We start from the raw sequence: 21,228 nt of genomic DNA on the forward strand, positions 1-21,228 counted from the left end.
GATGTCGGGTCAGATCATCCAAAAAGCTCACTGAGGAATGAACAGTCTTAAGATTTGAGAACCACAGCCTTTGATCTGTCTTCTGAATCTTTAGATAAATTAGACTAGTTTCAAAACTGCAGCCCATGAATTTTGGTCTGGACCAACATTCCTGATGAGGCCTCTCCTTGCTTCCCTGTAGAAATTTGTCACTCAACAAGCAGCTAAGATTTTAGGTGGTCTCGAGCCTGATATATGAGCCAAATGTTGCCCTCCACACCTTTGCTCTTCATCAACCCAGGTTTTCATGGCTCTGCAGGAAGACGAGGCTAGGCTTTTGAGAATTTTGCAGGACAGCGTCTGCCAATGGAAAATACAATATCCACAAATCTGTTTTGTTTTGTTTTTAATTGGGAGGCACTGAACAGAAGCAGCCAGTAAGGAAAGAAAGGTTAACTACACAAGACAATGAGTTGTTTGCTGATGCGGGAAAGTGTGGAAGATGCAAGAAGGGGTAAGTTAACTTTGAACAAGAGTAGGGCTGCCTGAATCTCAGAGATCAAAGAAAGGAAGAAAAACTTAAGTCTGTGGGAAAATTTAGGAAAAGAATCTCTGATGATCTGGATGTTCTCATATGACCATAGACAATATGTGCACTTAGTATGGGTGCATACTACATACTCATATGGGTTAACATGTAGATAGATGGTTAACTCATTCAAACATTGGATTGACCCATTCAAACAATGGAATGAATGAGTTAACACAGATAGATGAGTTAACACAGATAGATGTGTTAACTCATTCACTCATTCATTCTTATTTTCGGCAAAAAAAATGATATTGCAATAATTTTACTGTTTTACACAGAGCTACTCACTAAACAAAATACATGACCATGTTTAAATTTTGGCATTAGCACATATGCTACATACCATGAGAATCAGGCAATGTCTTGGAAGTATGTTATTTAAAATTTCTTCCTGATGAATGATATTGTACTAAATCTGTAACTCTTTGTGTTTTGAAATAGTTTTCTGTCCCAAACTATATGAGGTAGGAAAACTGGCTAGATTTTAATATAACTCATAAGTTAATCTATGCTTAATAAGGCAATGTAAACACATTAGAGGCTACATTGTACAGCAGAAGGAACACTGGGCTGAGCTGAGACACCTGAGTTCTTATCTAGGCTTATATGACTGACTACTGATATGACTAAGTTTAATGTCTGGACTTCACATCCCCATTTGTAAAATGAGGTAACTGGATAGGATAGCCTGTAAGGTCTCCACCTTTGTTAAAATCCACAACTCTATGAACTATGGGCTTTCTACTTATCAGCAGTTGCAATTGAAGCATTTCCAGTTAAACTGACCCCTTCTACAAAGCTCTGTATGCTAGACACCACGCCGTCCTTCCAAAGAATCCTTAGTACAGAAATCATCATACTACGTGCTGAGTGACGCCACCCTGACTACAAATGGTTGAACCAAGAATGGCCATTCATAGATGATCCAGTATCCACAGAAGGGTGCCTGGCATGAGAGCTTCCCCAGTTGGTATGTCCTCTACAGACTAGGCAGTGACACAACCAATCAAATCTCTTCTTGAGGAATTTGAACATAGAAACTTTCAGAGAAGAGAGAACTATCCTTTTCCTTATAACAGTTATTTTAAAACAACTGTATTAATTGATTACTTAGTAGTTTGACTGACATCCCCAAGAGATCATAAGACCCCATAAAGTCAAAGTCCATTCCATCTTGCTCATCATGGTATCCCCCACACCTTGCATAAAAGGCACTCAATAAACAAGGCACTTTGAATCATCTAAAGGCACAGAGAGATGAAGGACAAGGAACATAAAAAACAAAGTGTGTGGCAGCTCAGAAAACATTCTGAAAACAATCTTGAATCACATTCTTTGTAGCCCAATAAATATGGAGTAGTAACCTTCAGGATTATTGTTTATAGTTTTAGTCCAGTTCTCTTACCTCATTTATCTATTAATTTAAATGAAGGAATTAGATCATTTTCTGATTAGCATGGGCTCTGCTCTGACATAGTACAAAAATGCCACTGAAAATTAAAAGAAATCTCTGCCTTTGAAAAGATTTATTCCTCCTGCAAATGTATAGTTAAATTGACTCAGAATAAACAAAAACAAACAATGAAATACATCAGAAGGTGCTTAGGAGACATTTAGTCTTTGAGAATTTGGCTTTTTGAGTTAGAAAGATTTCACAGGATGATCTGACTTTTGAGGAGGGTTTGTTTACCCTGATTTTCTGAAATTACCAGGAACAATTAAAGTTTAGAGATACCCTGAATTTTTCTTTCCATTTGGAGGGGGCCTAATAGCCCATCTGCAGATCTGGGGTCCTATGTGCACATATGGTCCATAATTTATGAAATGTGCTTATTCATGTGTTTCAATTCTTACTTTCATTGTTTTGAAAAATAAATGCACCTTTATATCATTTTTTGACATGCAGATACATATTTTAGTTACAGGGCAACACAATAGAGTTATCAGACATATAAGCTTTAGGACTGATACCTGCCTGTTTATTAACAGTACGACAAGGTGGAATTTATAGAACTACTGGAGGACATTCTGCTATACTAGACACTTCTATTTGGTGTGTTAATACTCACCTGAAATAGTTGGGGGCATACCTTCCTTCACCCAGAGAATGACTCGAACTCGGCCTTCACCTGAAACTACATACCAAAAGCCACAACTTGCATGTGATACAAAGATCATCTTAATATTAAAGATAGTCACATGTGAGAAAAAAAGAATTTATGCTAAATTCTAGTTGCCTAAATTTTCAAAACAAAAAATGAAATCCTTGTTAGTTAATCTAACAATTGATTTCCAACATTTGATTTTGATTGCTTTCATTTGATTAAACTTAACTGTAATAAATGTCTCCAAGAGAACCGGCACATAAATAATTAGGAAAAACAAAAACAGAAACAAAACCTTTAGCCATATGTTCTCTGGAGGCCAATGGTGTCCAGCAGGGCATATACCTCATATCCTATTTTTCTCTTCATCATTTTGTAGGCTCAGCTTTTAGAATTCATGTGTTTTTCACCAATAGAGTTCAGACCATCCATGAAATGTATTTGCTTTACCTTTATCCAAACAAATTGTCCTTTTAATGAAGCCTTTTCCCCATCCCCTATCCTCCTCCCATCATCCAAGCCAACTGAGCACATTTAAAAGGACTGGGGTTCATTAATTTTAAGTGTTCAATAAATTAGTGGAAATAATCAAAAGGCCTGATTCTTTCTGATAATGACAATTTGATGTCAGTATAAACCAGTAGATTAAGCTGGGAACATATGCTCCTTTGCCAAGAGAGGCTGCTATAATTAAATAGTGAATGCATCTACAAGGTGCTCTCACGCCTGATTAATTAGTAATCAGGTGCACAAACTCCATTTTTCGGTCACACCTTGTCTCTTATTGGTTAATTACCTTTCTGCCTTATCGTTTGTCACATGAGCCACACCTCCCACCACTGGAGGGCTCCATGTTGCTGAAGGCTGCAGCCTCGGGGACCTGGCCGAACTCACACTCTCCACTTTTGTTTTCCTGGAACCCTAAACCCTTTCCTCTATCACAGATGAAATAAACAGAGGATCATTCTTTCTAATTATAAAACATAAGCAGCTGGGCACTGTAGCTCATGCCTGTAATCCCAGCACTTTGGGAGGCTGAGGTGGGCAGATCACTCAAGGTCAGGAGTTCGAGACCAGCCTGGCCACCACGGTAAAACCCGTCTCTACTAAAAATACAAAAACTAGCCATGCGTAGTGGTGCACTCCTGTAATCCCAGCTACTAGGGAAGCTGAGGCAAGAGAACTGCTTGAACCCTGCAGTGTGGAGGTTGCAGTGAGCCAAGATCATGCCACTGCACTCCAGCCTGGGTGACAGAGCAAGACTCTGTCTTGAAAAAAAACTAAAAAATGAAAAATAAAAATAAAACATAAGCTTCAGAATATTACAGAGAAAATGATCCCCAAAGAGATCCATGATGAGACCTCTTCAATTCCTCTCATCTTATTTTGGTCATTTTCTCTTTTTAAAATTTTTCTAAGGATGTAAAGCACAAGTTTGTGTCTTTCTCCTTACACTGCCACATGCTGAGACCAGGTGCAACGACAACATGCTCTTGACACGTTCTACCTATATCACCACTTCCAAGACTTTGCTTAAACTGTTCCTTCACCCTGTTGCTGATTTCATGCATCTTTCTAACTTAATACTAATAGTAAAGTCACTAGTCAAGGTGTCATTTCCTTTTCTTAAAATAAGGTCTAACTCATCCACCACTGTTCACATTGATTTGTGCATTCTCTAAAGTTGAAAAGCACATCTAAATCCATCCTGTGATATTCATCCCAAACTTGTTCTCAATTTAATAAATATTTATTGAGCATCAACTGATAATTTAAGACTACATCAATAGTTAGCTATGTCTTCAAATTTTTGAGAGAGAGACTTTTCTCATGCACCTTATGAGACCAGATATTGCTAGAAATGTAGATACCTCATTTTCATGGGCCAATTTAGAAATCCTAGGTTTAATCTTGTATCTGTAGCTCTTTCCACTACACTGCACCAGTGGCTTCTGGACTGAGTGGTGACTGATTTTCTTAAACCTCTACACATGCACAAATGGTCCCCACCTCCAGGAGAACCCCCTCCCAAAACAGACATTGCAAAACTAAAAATACATTGAAAATCTATTGCTCTCCTCACTAATGTTGAGTGTGTGAATGCCAGTCAGTGAAGTGAAGTAGTTTCAGGATCAGAGCAGATAGAGAAAAGTTAACAAAAGCTGGAAAAATTAGAAGTCTGATTTCCTGCACCACCACCTCTACGTGCCTCTGGGGGCAGATGAGTATGAGTCAGAGGGCTATCTTCCCAAATGCCATTTTCTGGTCATAGTCATGAGAGACAATAGTGAATGGTGGGAAGAATATGGGTACTGGAGCCCAACAGCCTGGATCTGAATCCTGGCTCTTCTGGTTCCTAGACATGGGCCACTGACAAGTTATTTGCCATTTCCAAACCTCATTCATTTCATCTAAAAGTGGGAATAATCATACTATCTATCTCATAGGGCTATTGGAAAGAAAAGATAGAATAATCCACGGAACATGCTTAGCACAGTGCCTGGCACATCATGAACATAAATGTTAACTATTATCAATACTGTCATTATGGCATGTTCATGATTCCAGGTGCCAGTCAACAAGGCTCAAGAAATATGCTTTTACTTTCTACTCTTTTTACAGCTGTATCCAATCATGATAGGCTGTAGTATTACAGAGTTGTAAGCAACTTAACCAGATCTGCTAAAGTTTGTTAAGTGTGTTGACTCTATAAAGAACTGTAAATGTGAAGTGTCATTTCCAATTTGAATAAATACAAAGAGGGATGAAAATCATCTGAGAATGAAGGTATTGACTTGGGAAAAGTTTAAAAGCCTTCCACAAGCTGTGATATTGTACATATGTTTTCTCAGGGCTTATGATTTCTGATTTTGTATTTGTAATATGAGAATGGTTAATCTTCCATGTTTATAAATGGAGCCCCATTGTAGTTGATCCTTCCCAGATTGTAAGAAGATCTGATGCTCAAAAAGACAAAAAAAAAAAGAGTCTTTGGGTCAATTATTGCCAACTTTTTCTGACGAGTGCTATATGATCTAAACTTGCTATAAACACAGACATCTAGGGTGAAGAGGAAAATGTGCTACGAAAATGGCTCCTGGTAAAAGAGAGTTACTAAAGTAGATATGATCCTAGCGCCTACCAGGTTAATGTGTTGTGTCTGATAAATTCTGTCCTTACTTAAGGCTCTAGGAAAGAGAAAAATTAATTAATTCTCTCCCTAAGCAGGTCTAATTCTCTCTTGAAACTTTAGAGGGAGAAATAAGCACCCATTTATTTAAAAATAAATGGTTTATAATTATTATTTATAATTATAAAAAATAAATAATTATAAACCATTTATTTAAAAAACATGGAATCTTAGTAGGTTACAGACTCCTTCCCTATTTCACTCTTTCATTCATATTCTCATTCTCACGTTGTCGTTTTAGTTTATGCACATATTAGTACCTCCCATTCAGGCCACATTTATCTAGTGTGCCAGCCACTGACTACATAGTGAAAGAACATAAAATAGCAACTGCAATCGGTATCTGCAAACGTCACGCAATCCCACTCTACCTCATGACTTCTCTTTCTGTCTTTGTCTGCCCTGGACCCAAGCTCCAGCTCTGTCTTCCTGAGCCAGCTGTTGACTCTCTCTGCATTTTTACCTATTACCTCCACATCCTCTCTCTTACCTCCTCTGTTGCCTCCACATCTTTTCCCTGTCCTGACTCACAAATCTGCACACCCCTGCTGTTCCTCCTGTCCTGCTCAGTGAACTTGACCTCATTCCCCAGAAGCTGACCTCTTTGGCTTAGCCACAGAGAAAGCTTGCTTGTCAGTTAGTCTCTGGCAGCTAAAGCTTGATTTGCAGGACCACACTCCTGTCTGATTTCAGCCTCAGAGGCAGCCATGGAAAGCATCTTGGCCCTCATAAAACATGATCCTTTAAAGGCCTTCACAGAAATAGTATATGAAAATCCTGCGATTACCTTTGAGTCTTCTATTATCCCTGTATCATTCACTTATGAATTTTGGGGGGGACAAAAGGAAAAGAACTTGATGAAGACACCAACAGATATGTCTGCATTAGCCACAATCCTAAAAGTTAGCTCAATTAAACCTTCTTAATTAACTCAGAGAAGAATAACAATTGTTATTCTTACTCAGAGCAATGTTTTTCATACTTCTATGAAGGCATCTGTGATTTCCCAGACCCTGCCACAGACCTACAGAGCCCGAACTTCTCAGGAGCGTCCTGGGAATAAGCATTTCAGCTGTTTACCCAGGAGGCAAAAAAAACACAAATGTAAGGAACTAAACAAATTTTCTCATACTATACTCTCAAAATATTGTTTGTTCTCAGGAACAGGTGTTCTTACCAAGTGAAGAGTGACACCCAGATGGAAAAGATCCTTACTTCACAATTCTTAATTTTTATCAATTATATCAAACTCTTACAGACCAAATCATATTCCCAAGATGTAAAATGTACAGTGGTTATTTGAGAGGCATAAAAAGTTTCATTTTAGTATGTATACATTGTAGTGTATTTTTAGAAAAAACAACTAACCCATTAAACCCATGATTTCACGGATATTACTAAGAAAAGGTTTTAAAAATCAGACAGTGTAGAAATTGATTTAGGAAAAATATTAAGTAAATAATCAGACAAGAGGTATAAGGATATGACACAATTATGAAAATGGTACTAAAATATCTAAAGTTCAGGAAGTACAGTGTAACTAAGTATTGTTTTTTCTTATAAATTGAAAGAAGAAGAGTTGTTTTATAAGGTTAGGTGTATAAGCTCAGATTTAAAAAAAGAAAAGATGGTATACTAGAAAAAGCACTGAACCTACAGTCAGAAAAGCTGTTTGAATACTGGTTGTGCCACCTAAGACCTGTGTGAATTAAGGCTAGCAACTCAGCATTGTGGAGAATTAACTCCTTAACCTGAGAGATTCCTAAAAGATGTATTTGATTCTAAGTTTCCTTCCCTTCCCTCTCCTTTCTCCTCCTCTCCTCTTCTCTCCTCTCCTCTCCTCTCTTCTCTCCTCTCCTCTTCCCTCCTCTCCTCTCCCCTCTTTTGCTCTCCTCTCTTCTCCTCTCCTCTCCTTTCCTTTCCTTTCCTCCTTTTCTCCCTCTCTTCCTGCCTTTTCCTTTTGGAGAAGTTGTTTCCAACCAAGAGGCAAAATCCTTTTTCACATCCCCAGCCTCTGTTCCATTACCTGTATTTTTGCCATGAAGGTTAGAGCAGTTCCCTGAAGTCAGTTCTCTACATTACTGGTAAAAATCCATGGGGATCTTTGGGAATGAGTTTTTCATAAGAATGTAAATTAGTTTATTAACTAGAATGCTGTGGATTGCCTTAGAGGGGCTCAGCATGGGAATGGCTGCAGAGTTGCGAAAAGATTCTGATTCTGCTCTTCCTACAAAATCTTCCCGAAGAGGTCAGGGGAGCCAGTTGACGCCACTCTCCTCCTTAGATCCTAAAGGAATTCTTTCTCCAGGATTTGCAGGGAGTCTTCTAGACTAGCTGAAGAAGAGAAGATCTATGCAAGCAGCCTGCTTGACTCCAGGGCCCTTGTTGCATTGAGGAAAGGAAACCTGGGCAGTGGTAGACAGGATCAGGAGCCTAGGCTCAAACCCAGGAAAGCACTCCTGATTTTTTAGGATCTCCCAAGTTAACAGCATCTTTTCTGACCCATCTGTGTGATGAGACAGACCTGAGTTCTTCTAGGCAACTTGGCACACACAATAAAGTCCATCTGCCTTTCCATGCACGGCCCTCTTGCCCTTTATTCATGGTGAGGGGGACATTTGGACACAAGTGTTGGCCAGCCTGGCTAGACATGTCCTTTTTTTCTCAGTCAGATCAGAAGGTGGTGGTGCAGCAGGAGCCTCAGCCTCACAGGCAGACCTTCTCAGCTGCCGCCTCACACAACGTCCCAGCTCGGCTGCATCTCTGTGGCATGAGTGGGGGCTGTGTGAACTCGGGAGGGCAACTGTGAATGGCACAGCATCTGATATGAATTTATCACCGGCTGCTGGTCGGGAGGGAGATCAAGCTAGGGGAAGGGGCTGTGAGTGTTTAATGCACCCTGCCACAACCCAACAGTTTGCCCTAAAGAGCCTTTTACCAATATAAAAGGACAGGGTCAAAAGTAAGTTGACCCCTGACAGAATGTACAATTATTAGAAGAAGGCTGTGTGCGAGCAGCTGCTGGAACCCCACTGACTCTGCATCGGGCTTCCAAGAGTCAGATTATGAATAATCAACTCAAGATTGTTTTCTCCACCCCTCTCAACCTCCCCCGCACCTCCCTCCAGTCTTCTCCTCCTGTTTTGGGCAAGTCCTATTCTATTTCTACAGGAAGAAGCATAGCCCTCCCTAGCAGCTGCAATAATTGTGTTCCTATTGTGATGAAGACCTCCTCCTGGCCACCCCCCTACAAGTGGCCATTGTGAATTGAGAGTCAGTGATTATACGCTCCCTCTGATGCTTTGGGGGACCCAGCTGCCTAAGTGCTGACACAGGAGTGTGCGGAAGGCCGGGGTGGGGGCTGGTGGAGGTGGAGGCAAGAGGTGGGGGAAACCCACGTCTGTGAGATTGGACTCTGACATACCAGACCTTTTGCATAAGTCAAGCCAAGAACAAATGAGGCATTATCAGGCCCCAGTGTTGAGAGGTCTCCTCTGCCTTTGAAGTGGAGCTGAGCATGGGGTCGAGCAGCTTTTCCTCCTTTGGACCAAGCAAACATCCTTCTTTTGATATGCTACATGCTCATTATCTCTGCCCCATTTAATGATTTTTGATTGAAGGGTGGCGGCTGGGATGCCGAGAGGATCGTTAGAGAGGCTCCATACAGCCAAGCCCATAAGAAAGGCTCTCCTTGTGCCTGGGCCTAAATTTGGAATTTCTTAACAGTGTGCGCTTGTTCTTAGAGGCAGATAAGGGCTGAGCGTGAAATTCTTAATTAAGCAATAAATAGAGAGTGGGGTGTCAGCAGATGTAGCCAGTAGCCATGGCAACAGGAATCACATGGGCAAGAGAGCTGAGACTCGATGTAGGCCTCAGGCCTGGGCCTGACTGACAGCTGAAGAATCCTACAAAGCTTGTAAACCAGATTAATTAGCTGACTAATTATTTCATAGCATTAATGTAACTAAAAAATAAAAATAGTTCACCATGAACTGAAACATCCTTGGAAAAAAACAGCAGGGAAAGAAGAGGCAGTGGGAAACTGGCTCTGTAAGGCAGAGACATGAGCAGTCAGTGCATCAGATCACATGAAGGGAAAAATGGGCTTGCTGGATTTTTCTCCCAACTTCGCAAATATAAAAGAACACTTGTTCTACACTCATACCCATTCCCAAGCATGGCATAGAAGTTACAGTTGGGATACGCAATAACAGTTCATCATATTCATAATAGTTTATCACATCAAATATTGCTCCTGCAGCATCCTAACACAAACAATAGCGCACACAAGGTACTTCATTTGTGGTCTGTTTTGTAAGTAGCTCCTTGGGCAAAATTCTCAGTGGCTTTAGAAGGGCAACACGAACCAATCTCCCTAACAGATCTTTTTCAGTGAATGAGGTTATCTTATTCTGTGGCTAGCAATTGCTAAAGTGGCATCAGATTTCAATCACGGGAAGAGTATATCATATATGTCATATTATTGTGAATCTCATTTATCTCACAAAAATCTACTTAAAGAAAATAGAGGGAGACCCTTTCAGAAAGGTTATAACATATACACTGAGCTCATGATACAGGATATTATTAATCTTCTAAAGAAAGAAAACTTCTAGAGAAATAGTCTATCAGGAAAATGTTTGTGAAGTAACATGGCACACTAACCACACTTGAATATATTTGGGTGTTTTGTGCCACAATTCCAAGAGACAAGTAAGTATTTTCTTAACCTTGCTGTGTAAATAAAGCCACTGAGGCATGGAGCAATTATAACGCCATGCCCCAGGTAAAATAACCAGCCAGCCACTGATTAAAACCCTAAGCCGCAAGCGCTGGCCATGCGCTTTCCAAAAAAAAAACTCCGTGAAGATGTTTGCTGAACAAAGGCAAAACTTGCCTTGGTAGAAAAGAAAAACGCAAGGGTCAAAACATATTGTATGTGTAGGATTTTTTTCTTTCTCACTGGGAATCCTTGAGAAGCGTTCTCCCACAACCCTGCCTAGCACCCCCGCCATCCTTTCTGGTCAGTGATCCACGATTATTTAGTGGGCAGCACACTCTAGTGGAGAGATCCACAGCCAGGCGCTAGAATGCCTGGGTTCAGGTTTTTTCCACTCTCAGCTGGGTCAAAGATGAGTCAGGTATCTTAAATCATGCACGCAGCAGCCAAACAGAGGAAATGAAGATAATTGCGATTTTTTCTAAAGCTTCCTATCCTGGGGATGTGGTTAAAACAATACAAATGATGGCCCACTTAGAAGTGGTCAACCAGTGAATGAAAATTCAGTTGATTGTCAGTGAAGCAGCACTCTGAATGAAATGCCAGCCAAGAAAAGGAGCCACACCCCTCGAAAAAAATCTAACATGGAATTCTGTGGCCATGATAGAGATCAAGCAGCTTCCCCACAATAAAATAAACTTCTGTATACATACATTTCCCATGCTTTTCATCCCAGGAATATGTCCACATAGACTATGTGGTCTTGACTTACACTATCTGCGTAAATTAAATGTATTTTATGCAAATTATCCCAGTCATGGTTCTATAAAGTCAAATGGTCTGAAAAAAACAATTAAGTGAAAGTTACAATCTAATCAATATATAAAATGCACAACACAGAACTGAAACTCTACTTCTTGGGCTCTTGCTCGGGTACCAACAACAGCAACTACCATTATGGCACTGGGAAATGCAGTCAGGTATATGGAAAACATGGAAGCCTAATCACCACCTTGCTAAAGATCTTATAAACTTTACACAGATGACATCCAAAATTACAGCTACATTTACACAACCCAGTATAGCCACGTGGTGCACTGCTATGGAGGAGCAGGGTGAGCCTCAGTTCCTCCTGAGTCCTCATACCGTCACTGTCACAGCCCAGAAATGAGAATAGAAGTGGCTCTAGTCAAGTATATACTCCATACACTCAGAGGATAAAGGAGGCACCAATGACCATAAAAGGTCCTATGGGGAATCCCTTCAAGAAGCAAGAGTCTCCAAGTTTATTAAACATTCAACAAATCCTCTGTGACTTCTTATTCCTTTTCTAACTAATATTCGAAGGAGGAGATACTAGGATATTCCAATACGAATAATTTTTTAAAATTAATAAAGGCTATCTCCCTAATAGAAATGTTTTATACTAAGACATTCATTTACATCATACATATGTACAGATACAGATGTACATCTACATATAAGCACACATGTAGATTCACACAGCTATTTACACAGATATGCATTTATATAATATGTGTATATATAATCGTACAACTTGCTATTAATTCAATTAATAATGCTATCATAAGGGAAGAAAATCTACAGCTGCATGATTTGATTTTTTTCTCTTTCTACCGTAAATGGTTTTTATTATGTTTAGCTTATTTGAGTATTCAAATTATTTTGCAGTTCATGAACAGAATATGACCCATGGACAAGACAGCCTCTTCAGAAGCAGGCTAAGTAATGGAAAGAGAGCAATTCAAATTAAAATTTTGTTCCAGAATACATATCAAGTGACTAGCCATAAAGTTAATGGCAACTATTTACTCTTATTTATGGCTGTATTTAGCTGAAGTGATAAAAAATCTCAGAAATATCTGTCCATCTCAAGTTTTTATAGTTTTAGGTTACATTTATGAATGGATCAAATCAGAAATAAAATTTGAATGGTACAATTCAGTGCAAATAAAATATACAACAATCACTTTGTCAAAGACATAAAAAAATACCAAGGGAGCACCAGACTCTCCTCTCTGGTGCTATTAAAATTTAACAGTTCTGGGGCTCGCCTGTAGGTCAGACTCACTTGACTTATGGTTAGGCACAAGTGAGAGAGGCAAGGGATGGACTCGGGATCATTGCCTTGCCCTCTAAATCTATGGCCACCTTGGGCTTGTGGCAGGGCCTAGAACTTTTTATGCTAATAAGATCCCCTGGATTTGACCAGGATCTACCAAGAGCAATTTAAAACAAAATTGTCACTCTTGAGACCTATTTAGCCAGATTCTCCTTTTTAATGTAAGAAGTGGCCTCACAGTGAGCTGAGATTGGAACAAGCAGGTACCATGGTGCTCAGAGTGACCAATACTGACATGGTATAGAAAAGGAGTATGAAATAAACTCCAGGAAATCAAAAAAGTGGATGGTCCTGACTCTCACACTGGGATCTTGTGAAACATGCACAGTAAGAAGATAAGGGAAAACCTTTGGCCTCTGTGACTCTGCAGTCACAGCAGGGTTCCTGATTCCTTCATCCTCATGTTAATCTTGACATAAAACAGACACAGCCCAACCCTGGTGCTTATATCAGCCCTCCATGCTACTCATCTTCCTGACCTCAGATTCTCATCAAAAGTTTTCCTTCTCACCTTCTACGTAAACTTCTGTCTTAATTCAGTCTCTCTCTCTGCATTGGTACTGTCTACCTGGGTCTCTCTACTGTTCCTCATATCAATGGTGATAATCAGCCATCCATTTTTTAATTTTTTTCTTTTTCTTTTTTTTTTTTTGTGATGGGGTCTCAATCTGTTGCCCAGGCTGATGTGCAGTGGCATGCTCATGGCTCATGGCAGGCTTGACTTCCTGGGCTCAAGCTATCCTCCCACCTCAGCCTACCAAGTAACTAAGACTACAAGCATGCGCCACCACACCCAGCTAATTTATTTAATGTTTTTGTAGAGATTAGGTCTCACTCTGTTGCCTTGGTCTCAAACTCCTGGCCTCAATTGATCCTCCCACCTTAGCCTCCCAAGTGGCTGCGACCACAGGCACATGCCACCATACCCAGCTATTTTTATTTATTTATTTATTTATTTATTTATTTTGAGAGATGGGGTCTCGCTTTGCTGCCCTGGCTGGTCTCAAACTCCTGGACTAAAGCACAGGCACCTATCTTTACATGTGCAGTTGTTTCACTATAAACAAATACGACACTGCCCTAATACGAATTATTAGATATTATTAATAATAACTACCAATGTCTAGTAAACATTTTTTGTGGGCTAGGCCTTCTGCTCAAGAATTTTACATATTATTCTTTATTTCCTTTCCTCTCCTTTGAGGTAGGCCCTATGGTCATACTTCTTTATAGAGGAGGAGGCTGAGCCTTAGAGAGGCTCTGCGTATGCTCTAGCTGGTGAGTGTTGGAGCTGGGATTTAAATCCAGGCAATCGGACTTCAGTGCACACTCACTCAACCATAACACACAGCCGACCCTTTCAGTTCCTCAGCACTTCACAGTACAAATGTCTGGAATTGAAGGGTGATTGGCGATTTCTGACTACGTGCTCTCAAAACATTCATCCAACTGGATACTTACCCAGGTAGGTGAGTTGCCTCAACTGACTATTGAAGAACCAGTCACAGCCTTGGTTCTGGCCTGGTGATGGAAGAAACGGAAAGGACAGACCCACTCGACTCCCACATCTTAGGAGGATGTCAGGGTAAGGCGGCAAATCTGTGTGCACCAGCAGTAGGTAATTACCAGGAGCAAAGTTGTCAAAGGTTGCTGAGTACTTGAAGCGAAAGAAAAACACAATACGCTCATTTAGTAAGGAACCCCATCATTCCACCTACTCCACCACACCCCCCTGCCAAAACAACTACAAAGAACGCAGATGGAGTAGTTTAGAAATCATACAGTTTAGACCCAGATTGTACTTTTCTTGTGGGAAATGGGCCTACTTAAACCTACTTCATAAAAAGTTCATAACTAGAGCTACGAAATCAGACTATGAAGACTGAAAGACGCCATAAGGTTCATCTCGTTTAACAATCTCAATTAACAGAGGAGAAAGCCAAGGCCCAGACATGCGAATTGACTTGTCTCAGGTCAAACAGCTAGAAGAGACAAGGCCAGGTCTAGAATTCCTTTCCAGCTTTTCCCACGACTTGAAGCGACAGGCAATAATAGGCATGTCATCCATTTATCACAGTAATAGCTAACATTGTGGGAGCATTTCCTAGGCAATCAGCACTATTCAGTCCTCAAAAGGCATCCCCGTCATTGTTACTCTTACTGTCCCATTTTTACAGTTGAGGAAACTGAGGCAGGCAAAGGTTCAGTAGCTTGTCCCATATCACAAAGCAGAAGAGTGCTGTGTCAGGACGTAAACCTAGGGTAACCACCTCCAGAGGCACATCCTACTGTTTTCACTGCATGAAAATTCTCCAGAATGCTCTCATGGGAATCTCAAGGCAAGAAAAGAGAGGCGTGCATCCTTTCTGAAAGCCATGGAGAGAAGATCAAAAGTGATTCTGTTCTGAATTCCTCATAACTATGGCAGGGCTTCTGTCTCCCTAAGATAGGCTCTCACAACTGTTAGCGAGAATGTGTATGATAAGATAGGAAGAAATACATGTGTTAAAAGTATGAAAAGAAGCTTAGGTAATTCCACTGGATTGCTATTTAAAAATACAGAAAAATGTACTCACTTTCCTCATGGCCATTTCTTTGTTTTTTTCTTTATTTCTTAAAAACAAAACAAAACAAAACAGGATACAGGTACAGAACAAAACAGGATACAGGCACAGAACATGCAGGTTTTTACACAGGTATACATGTGCCATGGTGGTTTCCTGCATGGCGGTTTTGACCCATCCTCTAAGTTCCCTCCCCTCACCTCCTACCCCACAATAGGCCCTGGTGAGTGTTGTTCCCCTCTCTGTGTCCCTATGTTCTCAGTGTTCAACTCCCACTTATGAGTGAGAACATGTGATGTTTGGTTTTCTGTTCCCGTGTTAGTTTGGTGAGGATGATGGCTTCCAGCTTCATCCATGTCCTGAAAAGGACATGATCTCATTCCTTTTTATGATTGCATAGTATTCCATGATGTGTATGTATCACATTTTCTTTATCCAGTCTATCATTGATGGGCATTTTCCATGTCTTTCCTATTGTAAATAGTGCTGAAATAAACATACACGTGCAGGTGTCTTTACAGTAGACTAATTTATAATCCTTTGGATACAAACCCAGTAATGGCATTGTTGGGTCAAATGGTATTTCTGGTTCTAGGTCCTTGAGGAATCGCCATACTGTCTTCCACAAAGGTTGAACTAATTTACATTCCCACCAACAGTATAAAAGCATTCCTATTTCTCTGCAGCCTCACCAGTTTCCATTGTTTCCTGACTTTTTAATAATTGCCATTCTGACTAGCATGAGATGGTATCTCATAGAGGTTTTGATTTGCATTTCTCTGATGATCAGTGATGTTGAGCTTTTTTTCATGTTTGTTGGCTGCGTAAATGACTTCTTTGGAGAAGTGTCTGTTCATATCCTTTGCCCACTTTTTGATGGGGTTGTCTGTCTTTTTCTTGTAATTATGTTTAAGTCCCTTGTAAATTCTGGATATTAGACTTTTGCCAGATAGGTAGATTGCAGAAATGTTCTCCCATTCTGTAGGTTGTTTATTCACTCTGATGACAGTTTCTTTCACTGTGCAGAGCTCTTTCATTTAATTAGATCCCATTTGTCAATTTTTGCTTTTGTTGCAATTGCTTTTGGCATTTTTGTCATGAAGTCTTTGTCCATGCCTATGGCCTGGATGGTATTGCCTAGGTTTTCTTCTAGGGTTTTTATGGTTTTGAGTTTTTCATGTAAGTCTTTAATCCATCTTGAGTTAAGTTTTGTATAGGGCGTAAGGAAGAGGTTCCGTTTCAGCTTTCTGCATAGGGCTAGCCAGTTTTCCCAGCACCATTTACTGAAAAAGAGATCCTTTCCCCATTGCTTGTTTTTGTGAGGTTTGTCAAAGATCTGATGGTTTTAGATGTGTGGTGTTACTTCTGAAGTCTCTCTTCTACTCCATCAGTCTATATGTCTGTTTTGGTATCACTACCATGCTGTTTTGGTTACTGTAGCCTGGTAGTATAGTTTGAAGTCAGGTAGCGTGATGTCTCCAGCTTTGTTCTTTTGCTTAGGATTGTCATGGCTATATGGGATCTTCTTTGATTCCATGTGAAATTTAAAATAATTTTTTCTAATTCTTTGAAGAATGTCAGTGGTAGTTTGATGGGAATAGTATTTGAATCTATAAATTACTTTGGGCAGTATAGCCATTTTCACGATAATGATTCTTCCTATCCATGAACATGGAATGTTTTTCCATTTGTTTGTGTCCTCTCTTATTTCCTTGAGTGGTGGTTTATAGTTCTCCTTAAAGAGGTCCTTCACACTGCTTGTTAGCTGTATTCATAGGTGGTATTTTATTCTCTTTGTAGCAATTGTGAATGGGAGTTCATTCACAATTTGTCTCTCTGCTTGACTATTGTTGGTGTAAAGGAATGCTCGTGATTTTTGAACATTCATTTGGTATCCTGAGACTTTGAAGCTGAAGTTGCTTATCAGTTCAAGAAGTTTTTCGGCTGAGATGATAGGGTTTTCTAAATGTAAAATCATGTTGTCTGCAAAGAAAGACAATTTGACTTCCTCTCTTCTTATTTGAATGCCCTTTATTTCTTTCTCTTGCCTGATTACCCAGCCAGAACTTCCAATACTATGTTGAATAAGACTGGTGACACAGGGCATCCTTGTCTTGCACTGGTTTTCAAAGGGAATGCTTCTAGATTTTGCCCATTCAATATGACATTGGTTGTGGATTTGTCATAAATAGCTCTTATTACTTTGAGATATGTTCCATCAATACCTAGCTTACTGAGAGTTTTTAACATAAAGGGATGTTGAATTTTATCAAAGGCCTTTTCTGCATCTATTGAAATAATCAAGTGGTTTTTGTCTTTGGTTCTGTTTATGTGACGGATTATGTTTATTGATTTGTGTATGTTGAACCAGCCTTGCATCCCAGGGATGAGGCTGACTTGATAATGGTGGATAAATTTTTTGATGTGTTGCTGGATTTGGTTTGTCAGTATTTTGTTGAGGATTTTCACAATGATGTTCATCAGGGATACTGGCCTGAATTTTTTTTTTTACTGTATCTCTTCCCAGTTTTGGTATCAGAATGATGCTGGCTTCACAAAATGAATTAAGGAGGAGTCCCTCCTTTTCAATAGTTTGGAATAGTTTCAGAAGGAATGGTACCAGTTCCTCCTTGTACCTTTGGTAGAATTCAGCTGTGAATCCATCTAGTCCTGGGTTTTTTTTGGTTGTAGGCTTTAATTAGGCTATTAATTACTTCCTCAATTTCAAGGCTTCTTATTGGTCTATTCAGGGATTCAGCTTCTTCCGGGATTAGTCTTGGTAGGGTGTGTGCATCCAGGAATTTATCCATTTCTCCTAGATTTTCTAGTTTATTTGTATAGACGTGATTATAGTATTCTCTGATGGTAGTTTGTATTTCTGTGGGGTCAGTGGTGATATCCCCTTTACCCTTTTTTTATTGTTTCTATTTGACTCTTCTCTCTTCTTTGTTAGTGTAGCTAGCGATCTATCTATTTTGTTAATTTTTTCAAAAAACCAGCTCCTGGATTCGTTGATTTTTTTTTTTTTTTTTTAGAGTTTTTCATGTCTCTATCTCCTTCAATTATTCTCTGATCTTAGTTATTTCTCGTCTTCTGCTAGCTTTTGGATTAGTTTGCTCTTGACTCTCTAGCTCTTTTAGTTGTGATGTTAGGGTATTGATGTCAGATCTTTCTAGCTTTCTGATGTGGGTATTTTGTGCTATAAATTTCCCTCTTAACACTACTTTAGCTGTGTCCCAGAGATTCTGATACATTTTCTCTGTGTTCTCATTGGTTTCAAATAACTTTTTTATTTCTGTCTTAATTTCATTATTTACCTGGGAGTCATTCGGGAGCAGACTGTTCAGTTTCCGTGAAATTGTGTGGTTTTGAGTAAGTTTCTTAGTCCTGAGTTATAATTTGATTGTACTGCGGTCTGAGAGACTGTTCGTTATTATTTCAGTTATTTTGCATTTGTCGAGGAGTGTTTTACTTCCAATTATGTGGTCGATTTTAGAATAAGTGTCATGTGGCTCTGAGAAGAATGTATATTCTGCTGATTTGGGAGACAGAGTTCTGTAGACGTCTACTAGGTCCACTTGATCCATAGCTGAGTTCAAGTCCTGAATATCCTTGTTAATTTTCTGTCTCATTGATCTGTCTAATATTGACAGTGGGGTGTTAAAGTCTCCCACTATTATTGTGTGGGAGTCTAAGTCTCTTTGTAGGTCTCTGAGAACTTGTTTTATGAATCTGGGCACTCCTGTATTGGGTGTATGTATATTTAGAATAGTTAGCTCTTCTTGTTTTCTTGTTGCATTGTTACCTCTACCATTATGTAATGGCCTTCTCTGTCTTTTTTGATCTTTGTTTGTTAAAGTCTGTTTAATCAAAGACTAGGATTGCAACCCTTGCTTTTTTTTTTTTTTTCTTTCCATTTGCTTGGTAAGTTTTCCTCCATCCCTTTGTTTTGAGCCTGTGTGTGTCTTTGCACATAAGATGGGTCTCCTGAATACAGCACACCAGTGGGTGCCTGACTTCTTATCCAATTTGCCAATCTGTGTCTTTTAATTGGGGCATTTAGCCCATTTACATTTAAGGTTAGTATTGTTATGTGTGAATTTGATCCTGTCATCTTGATGTAATTTGGTTATTTTGCACACTATGTGCAGTTTCTTTGTAATGTCATTGGTCTTTATATTTTGGTGTGTTTTTATAGCGGCTGGTACCAGTTTTTCCTTTCCATATTTAGTGCTGCTTTCAGGAGCTCTTGCGGGGCAGGCCTGGTGGTAACAAAATCCCTCAGCATTTGCTTGTCTGGAAAAGATTTTATTTCTCTGATGCTTATGAAACTTAGTTTGGCTGGATATGAAATTCTAGGTTGAAAATTCTTTTCTTTAAGAATGTTGAGGCCAGACGCGGTGGCTCAAGCCTGTAATCCCAGCACTTTGGGAGGCCAAGATGGGTGGATCACAAGGTCAGGAGCTCAAGACCATCCTGGCTAACACGGTGAAACCCCGTCTCTACTAAAAAAAATACAAAACACTAGCCGGGCGAGGTGGCGGGCGCCTGTAGTCCCAGCTACTCGGGAGGCTGAGGCAGGAGAATGACGTGAACCCGGGAGGCGGAGTTTGCAGTGAGCTGAGATCAGGCCACTGCACTCCAGTCTGGGTGACAGAGAGAGACTCCGTCTCAAAAAAAAAAAAAAAAAAAAAAGTTGAATATTGGACCCCAATCTCCATTGGCTTATAGTTTCTCACGAGAACTCTGCTGTTAGTCTGATGGGTTTCCCTTTGTAGGTGACCTGGCCTTTCTCTCTGACTGCCTTTAACAGTTTTTCCTTCATTTCGACCTTGGGGAATCTGATAGTTATGTGTTGGTCTTCTCATGGAGTTGGGGTTGGTCTTCTTATGGAGTATCTTAATGGTATTCTCTGTATTTCCTGAATTTGCATGTTGGCCTGTCTTGTTAGATTGGGGAAGTTCTCCTGGATAACATCCTGAAGTGTGTTTTCCAGCTTTTTCCCATTCTCCCTGTCTCCTTCTGGTACTCCAATCAATCACAGGGTCAGTCTTTTTATGAAATTCCATATTTCTTAGAGCCTTGTTCATTCCTTTACATTCTTTTTTCTTATCTGCATGTCTTATATCAGTGAGGTGGTCTTCAAACTCTGATATCCTTTCTTTCACTTGGTCTTTTTGGCTGTTGATACTTGTGTATGCTTCACAACAGTCTCGTGCTGTGTTTTTTGGCTCCATCAGGTCATTTATATTCCTCTCTAAACTGGATATTCTAGTTAGCAATTCCAGGTTCTTGGCTTCTTTGCATTGGGTTAGAGCATACTCCTTTAGCGCATTGTAGTTTTTTATTACCCATCTTTTGAAGCCTACTTCTGTCAATTCATCCATTTGATCCTCTATCCAGTTCTGTGCCCTTGATGGAGAGACGCTGTGATCATTTGGAGGAGAAGAGGCACTCTGGTCTTTTTGGTTTTCAGCATTTTCTCATTGATTCTTTTTCATCTTTCTGAGCTTGTCTAGTTTTGGTCTTTGAGGCTGTTGACCCATGGATAGGGTTTTTATGGGGGCCTTTTGGTTGTTGTTGTTGATGCTGTTGTTGTCACTTTCTGCTTGTTTGTTTTTCTTTCAGGTCCCTCTTCTGTAGGGCTGCTGCAGTTTGCTGGGGTTTCACTTCAGGCCCTATTCATCTGATTTGCTCCCGTGCCTGGAGATGTCACTTAAGGAGGCTGGAGAGCGCAAAGATGGGTGTCTGCTCCTTCTTCTGGGACCTCTGACCTCAAGGGGCACCAACCGGATGCCAGTAGGATCATTCCTGTATAGGGTGTCTGACAACCTCTGTTGGAGGGTCTCACCCGGTTTGGTGGCACGAGGAGCAGGACCCATTCCAACAAAGCACTTTGTCCCTTGGTGGAGAGGGTGTGTTTCACTGCGGGGAA

At 40.1% G+C, this 21,228-nt stretch overlaps 1 protein-coding gene across 1 annotated transcript in view; it reads right to left on the bottom strand.

Annotated features, from left to right (window-relative positions):
- Window positions 1-21,228, bottom strand: part of PKHD1 (PKHD1 ciliary IPT domain containing fibrocystin/polyductin) — a 455,948-nt gene that overhangs the window by 213,356 nt on the left and 221,364 nt on the right. Inside the window, 2 exon segments of the mRNA XM_007972274.3 lie at window positions 2,641-2,706; window positions 14,191-14,386. Of these exon segments, the coding sequence (XP_007970465.3) occupies window positions 2,641-2,706; window positions 14,191-14,386 (262 nt within the window).

Source organism: Chlorocebus sabaeus, chromosome 17 (genome assembly GCF_047675955.1).
Source record: "Chlorocebus sabaeus isolate Y175 chromosome 17, mChlSab1.0.hap1, whole genome shotgun sequence".
NCBI classification, from domain to species: Eukaryota; Metazoa; Chordata; class Mammalia; order Primates; family Cercopithecidae; genus Chlorocebus; species Chlorocebus sabaeus.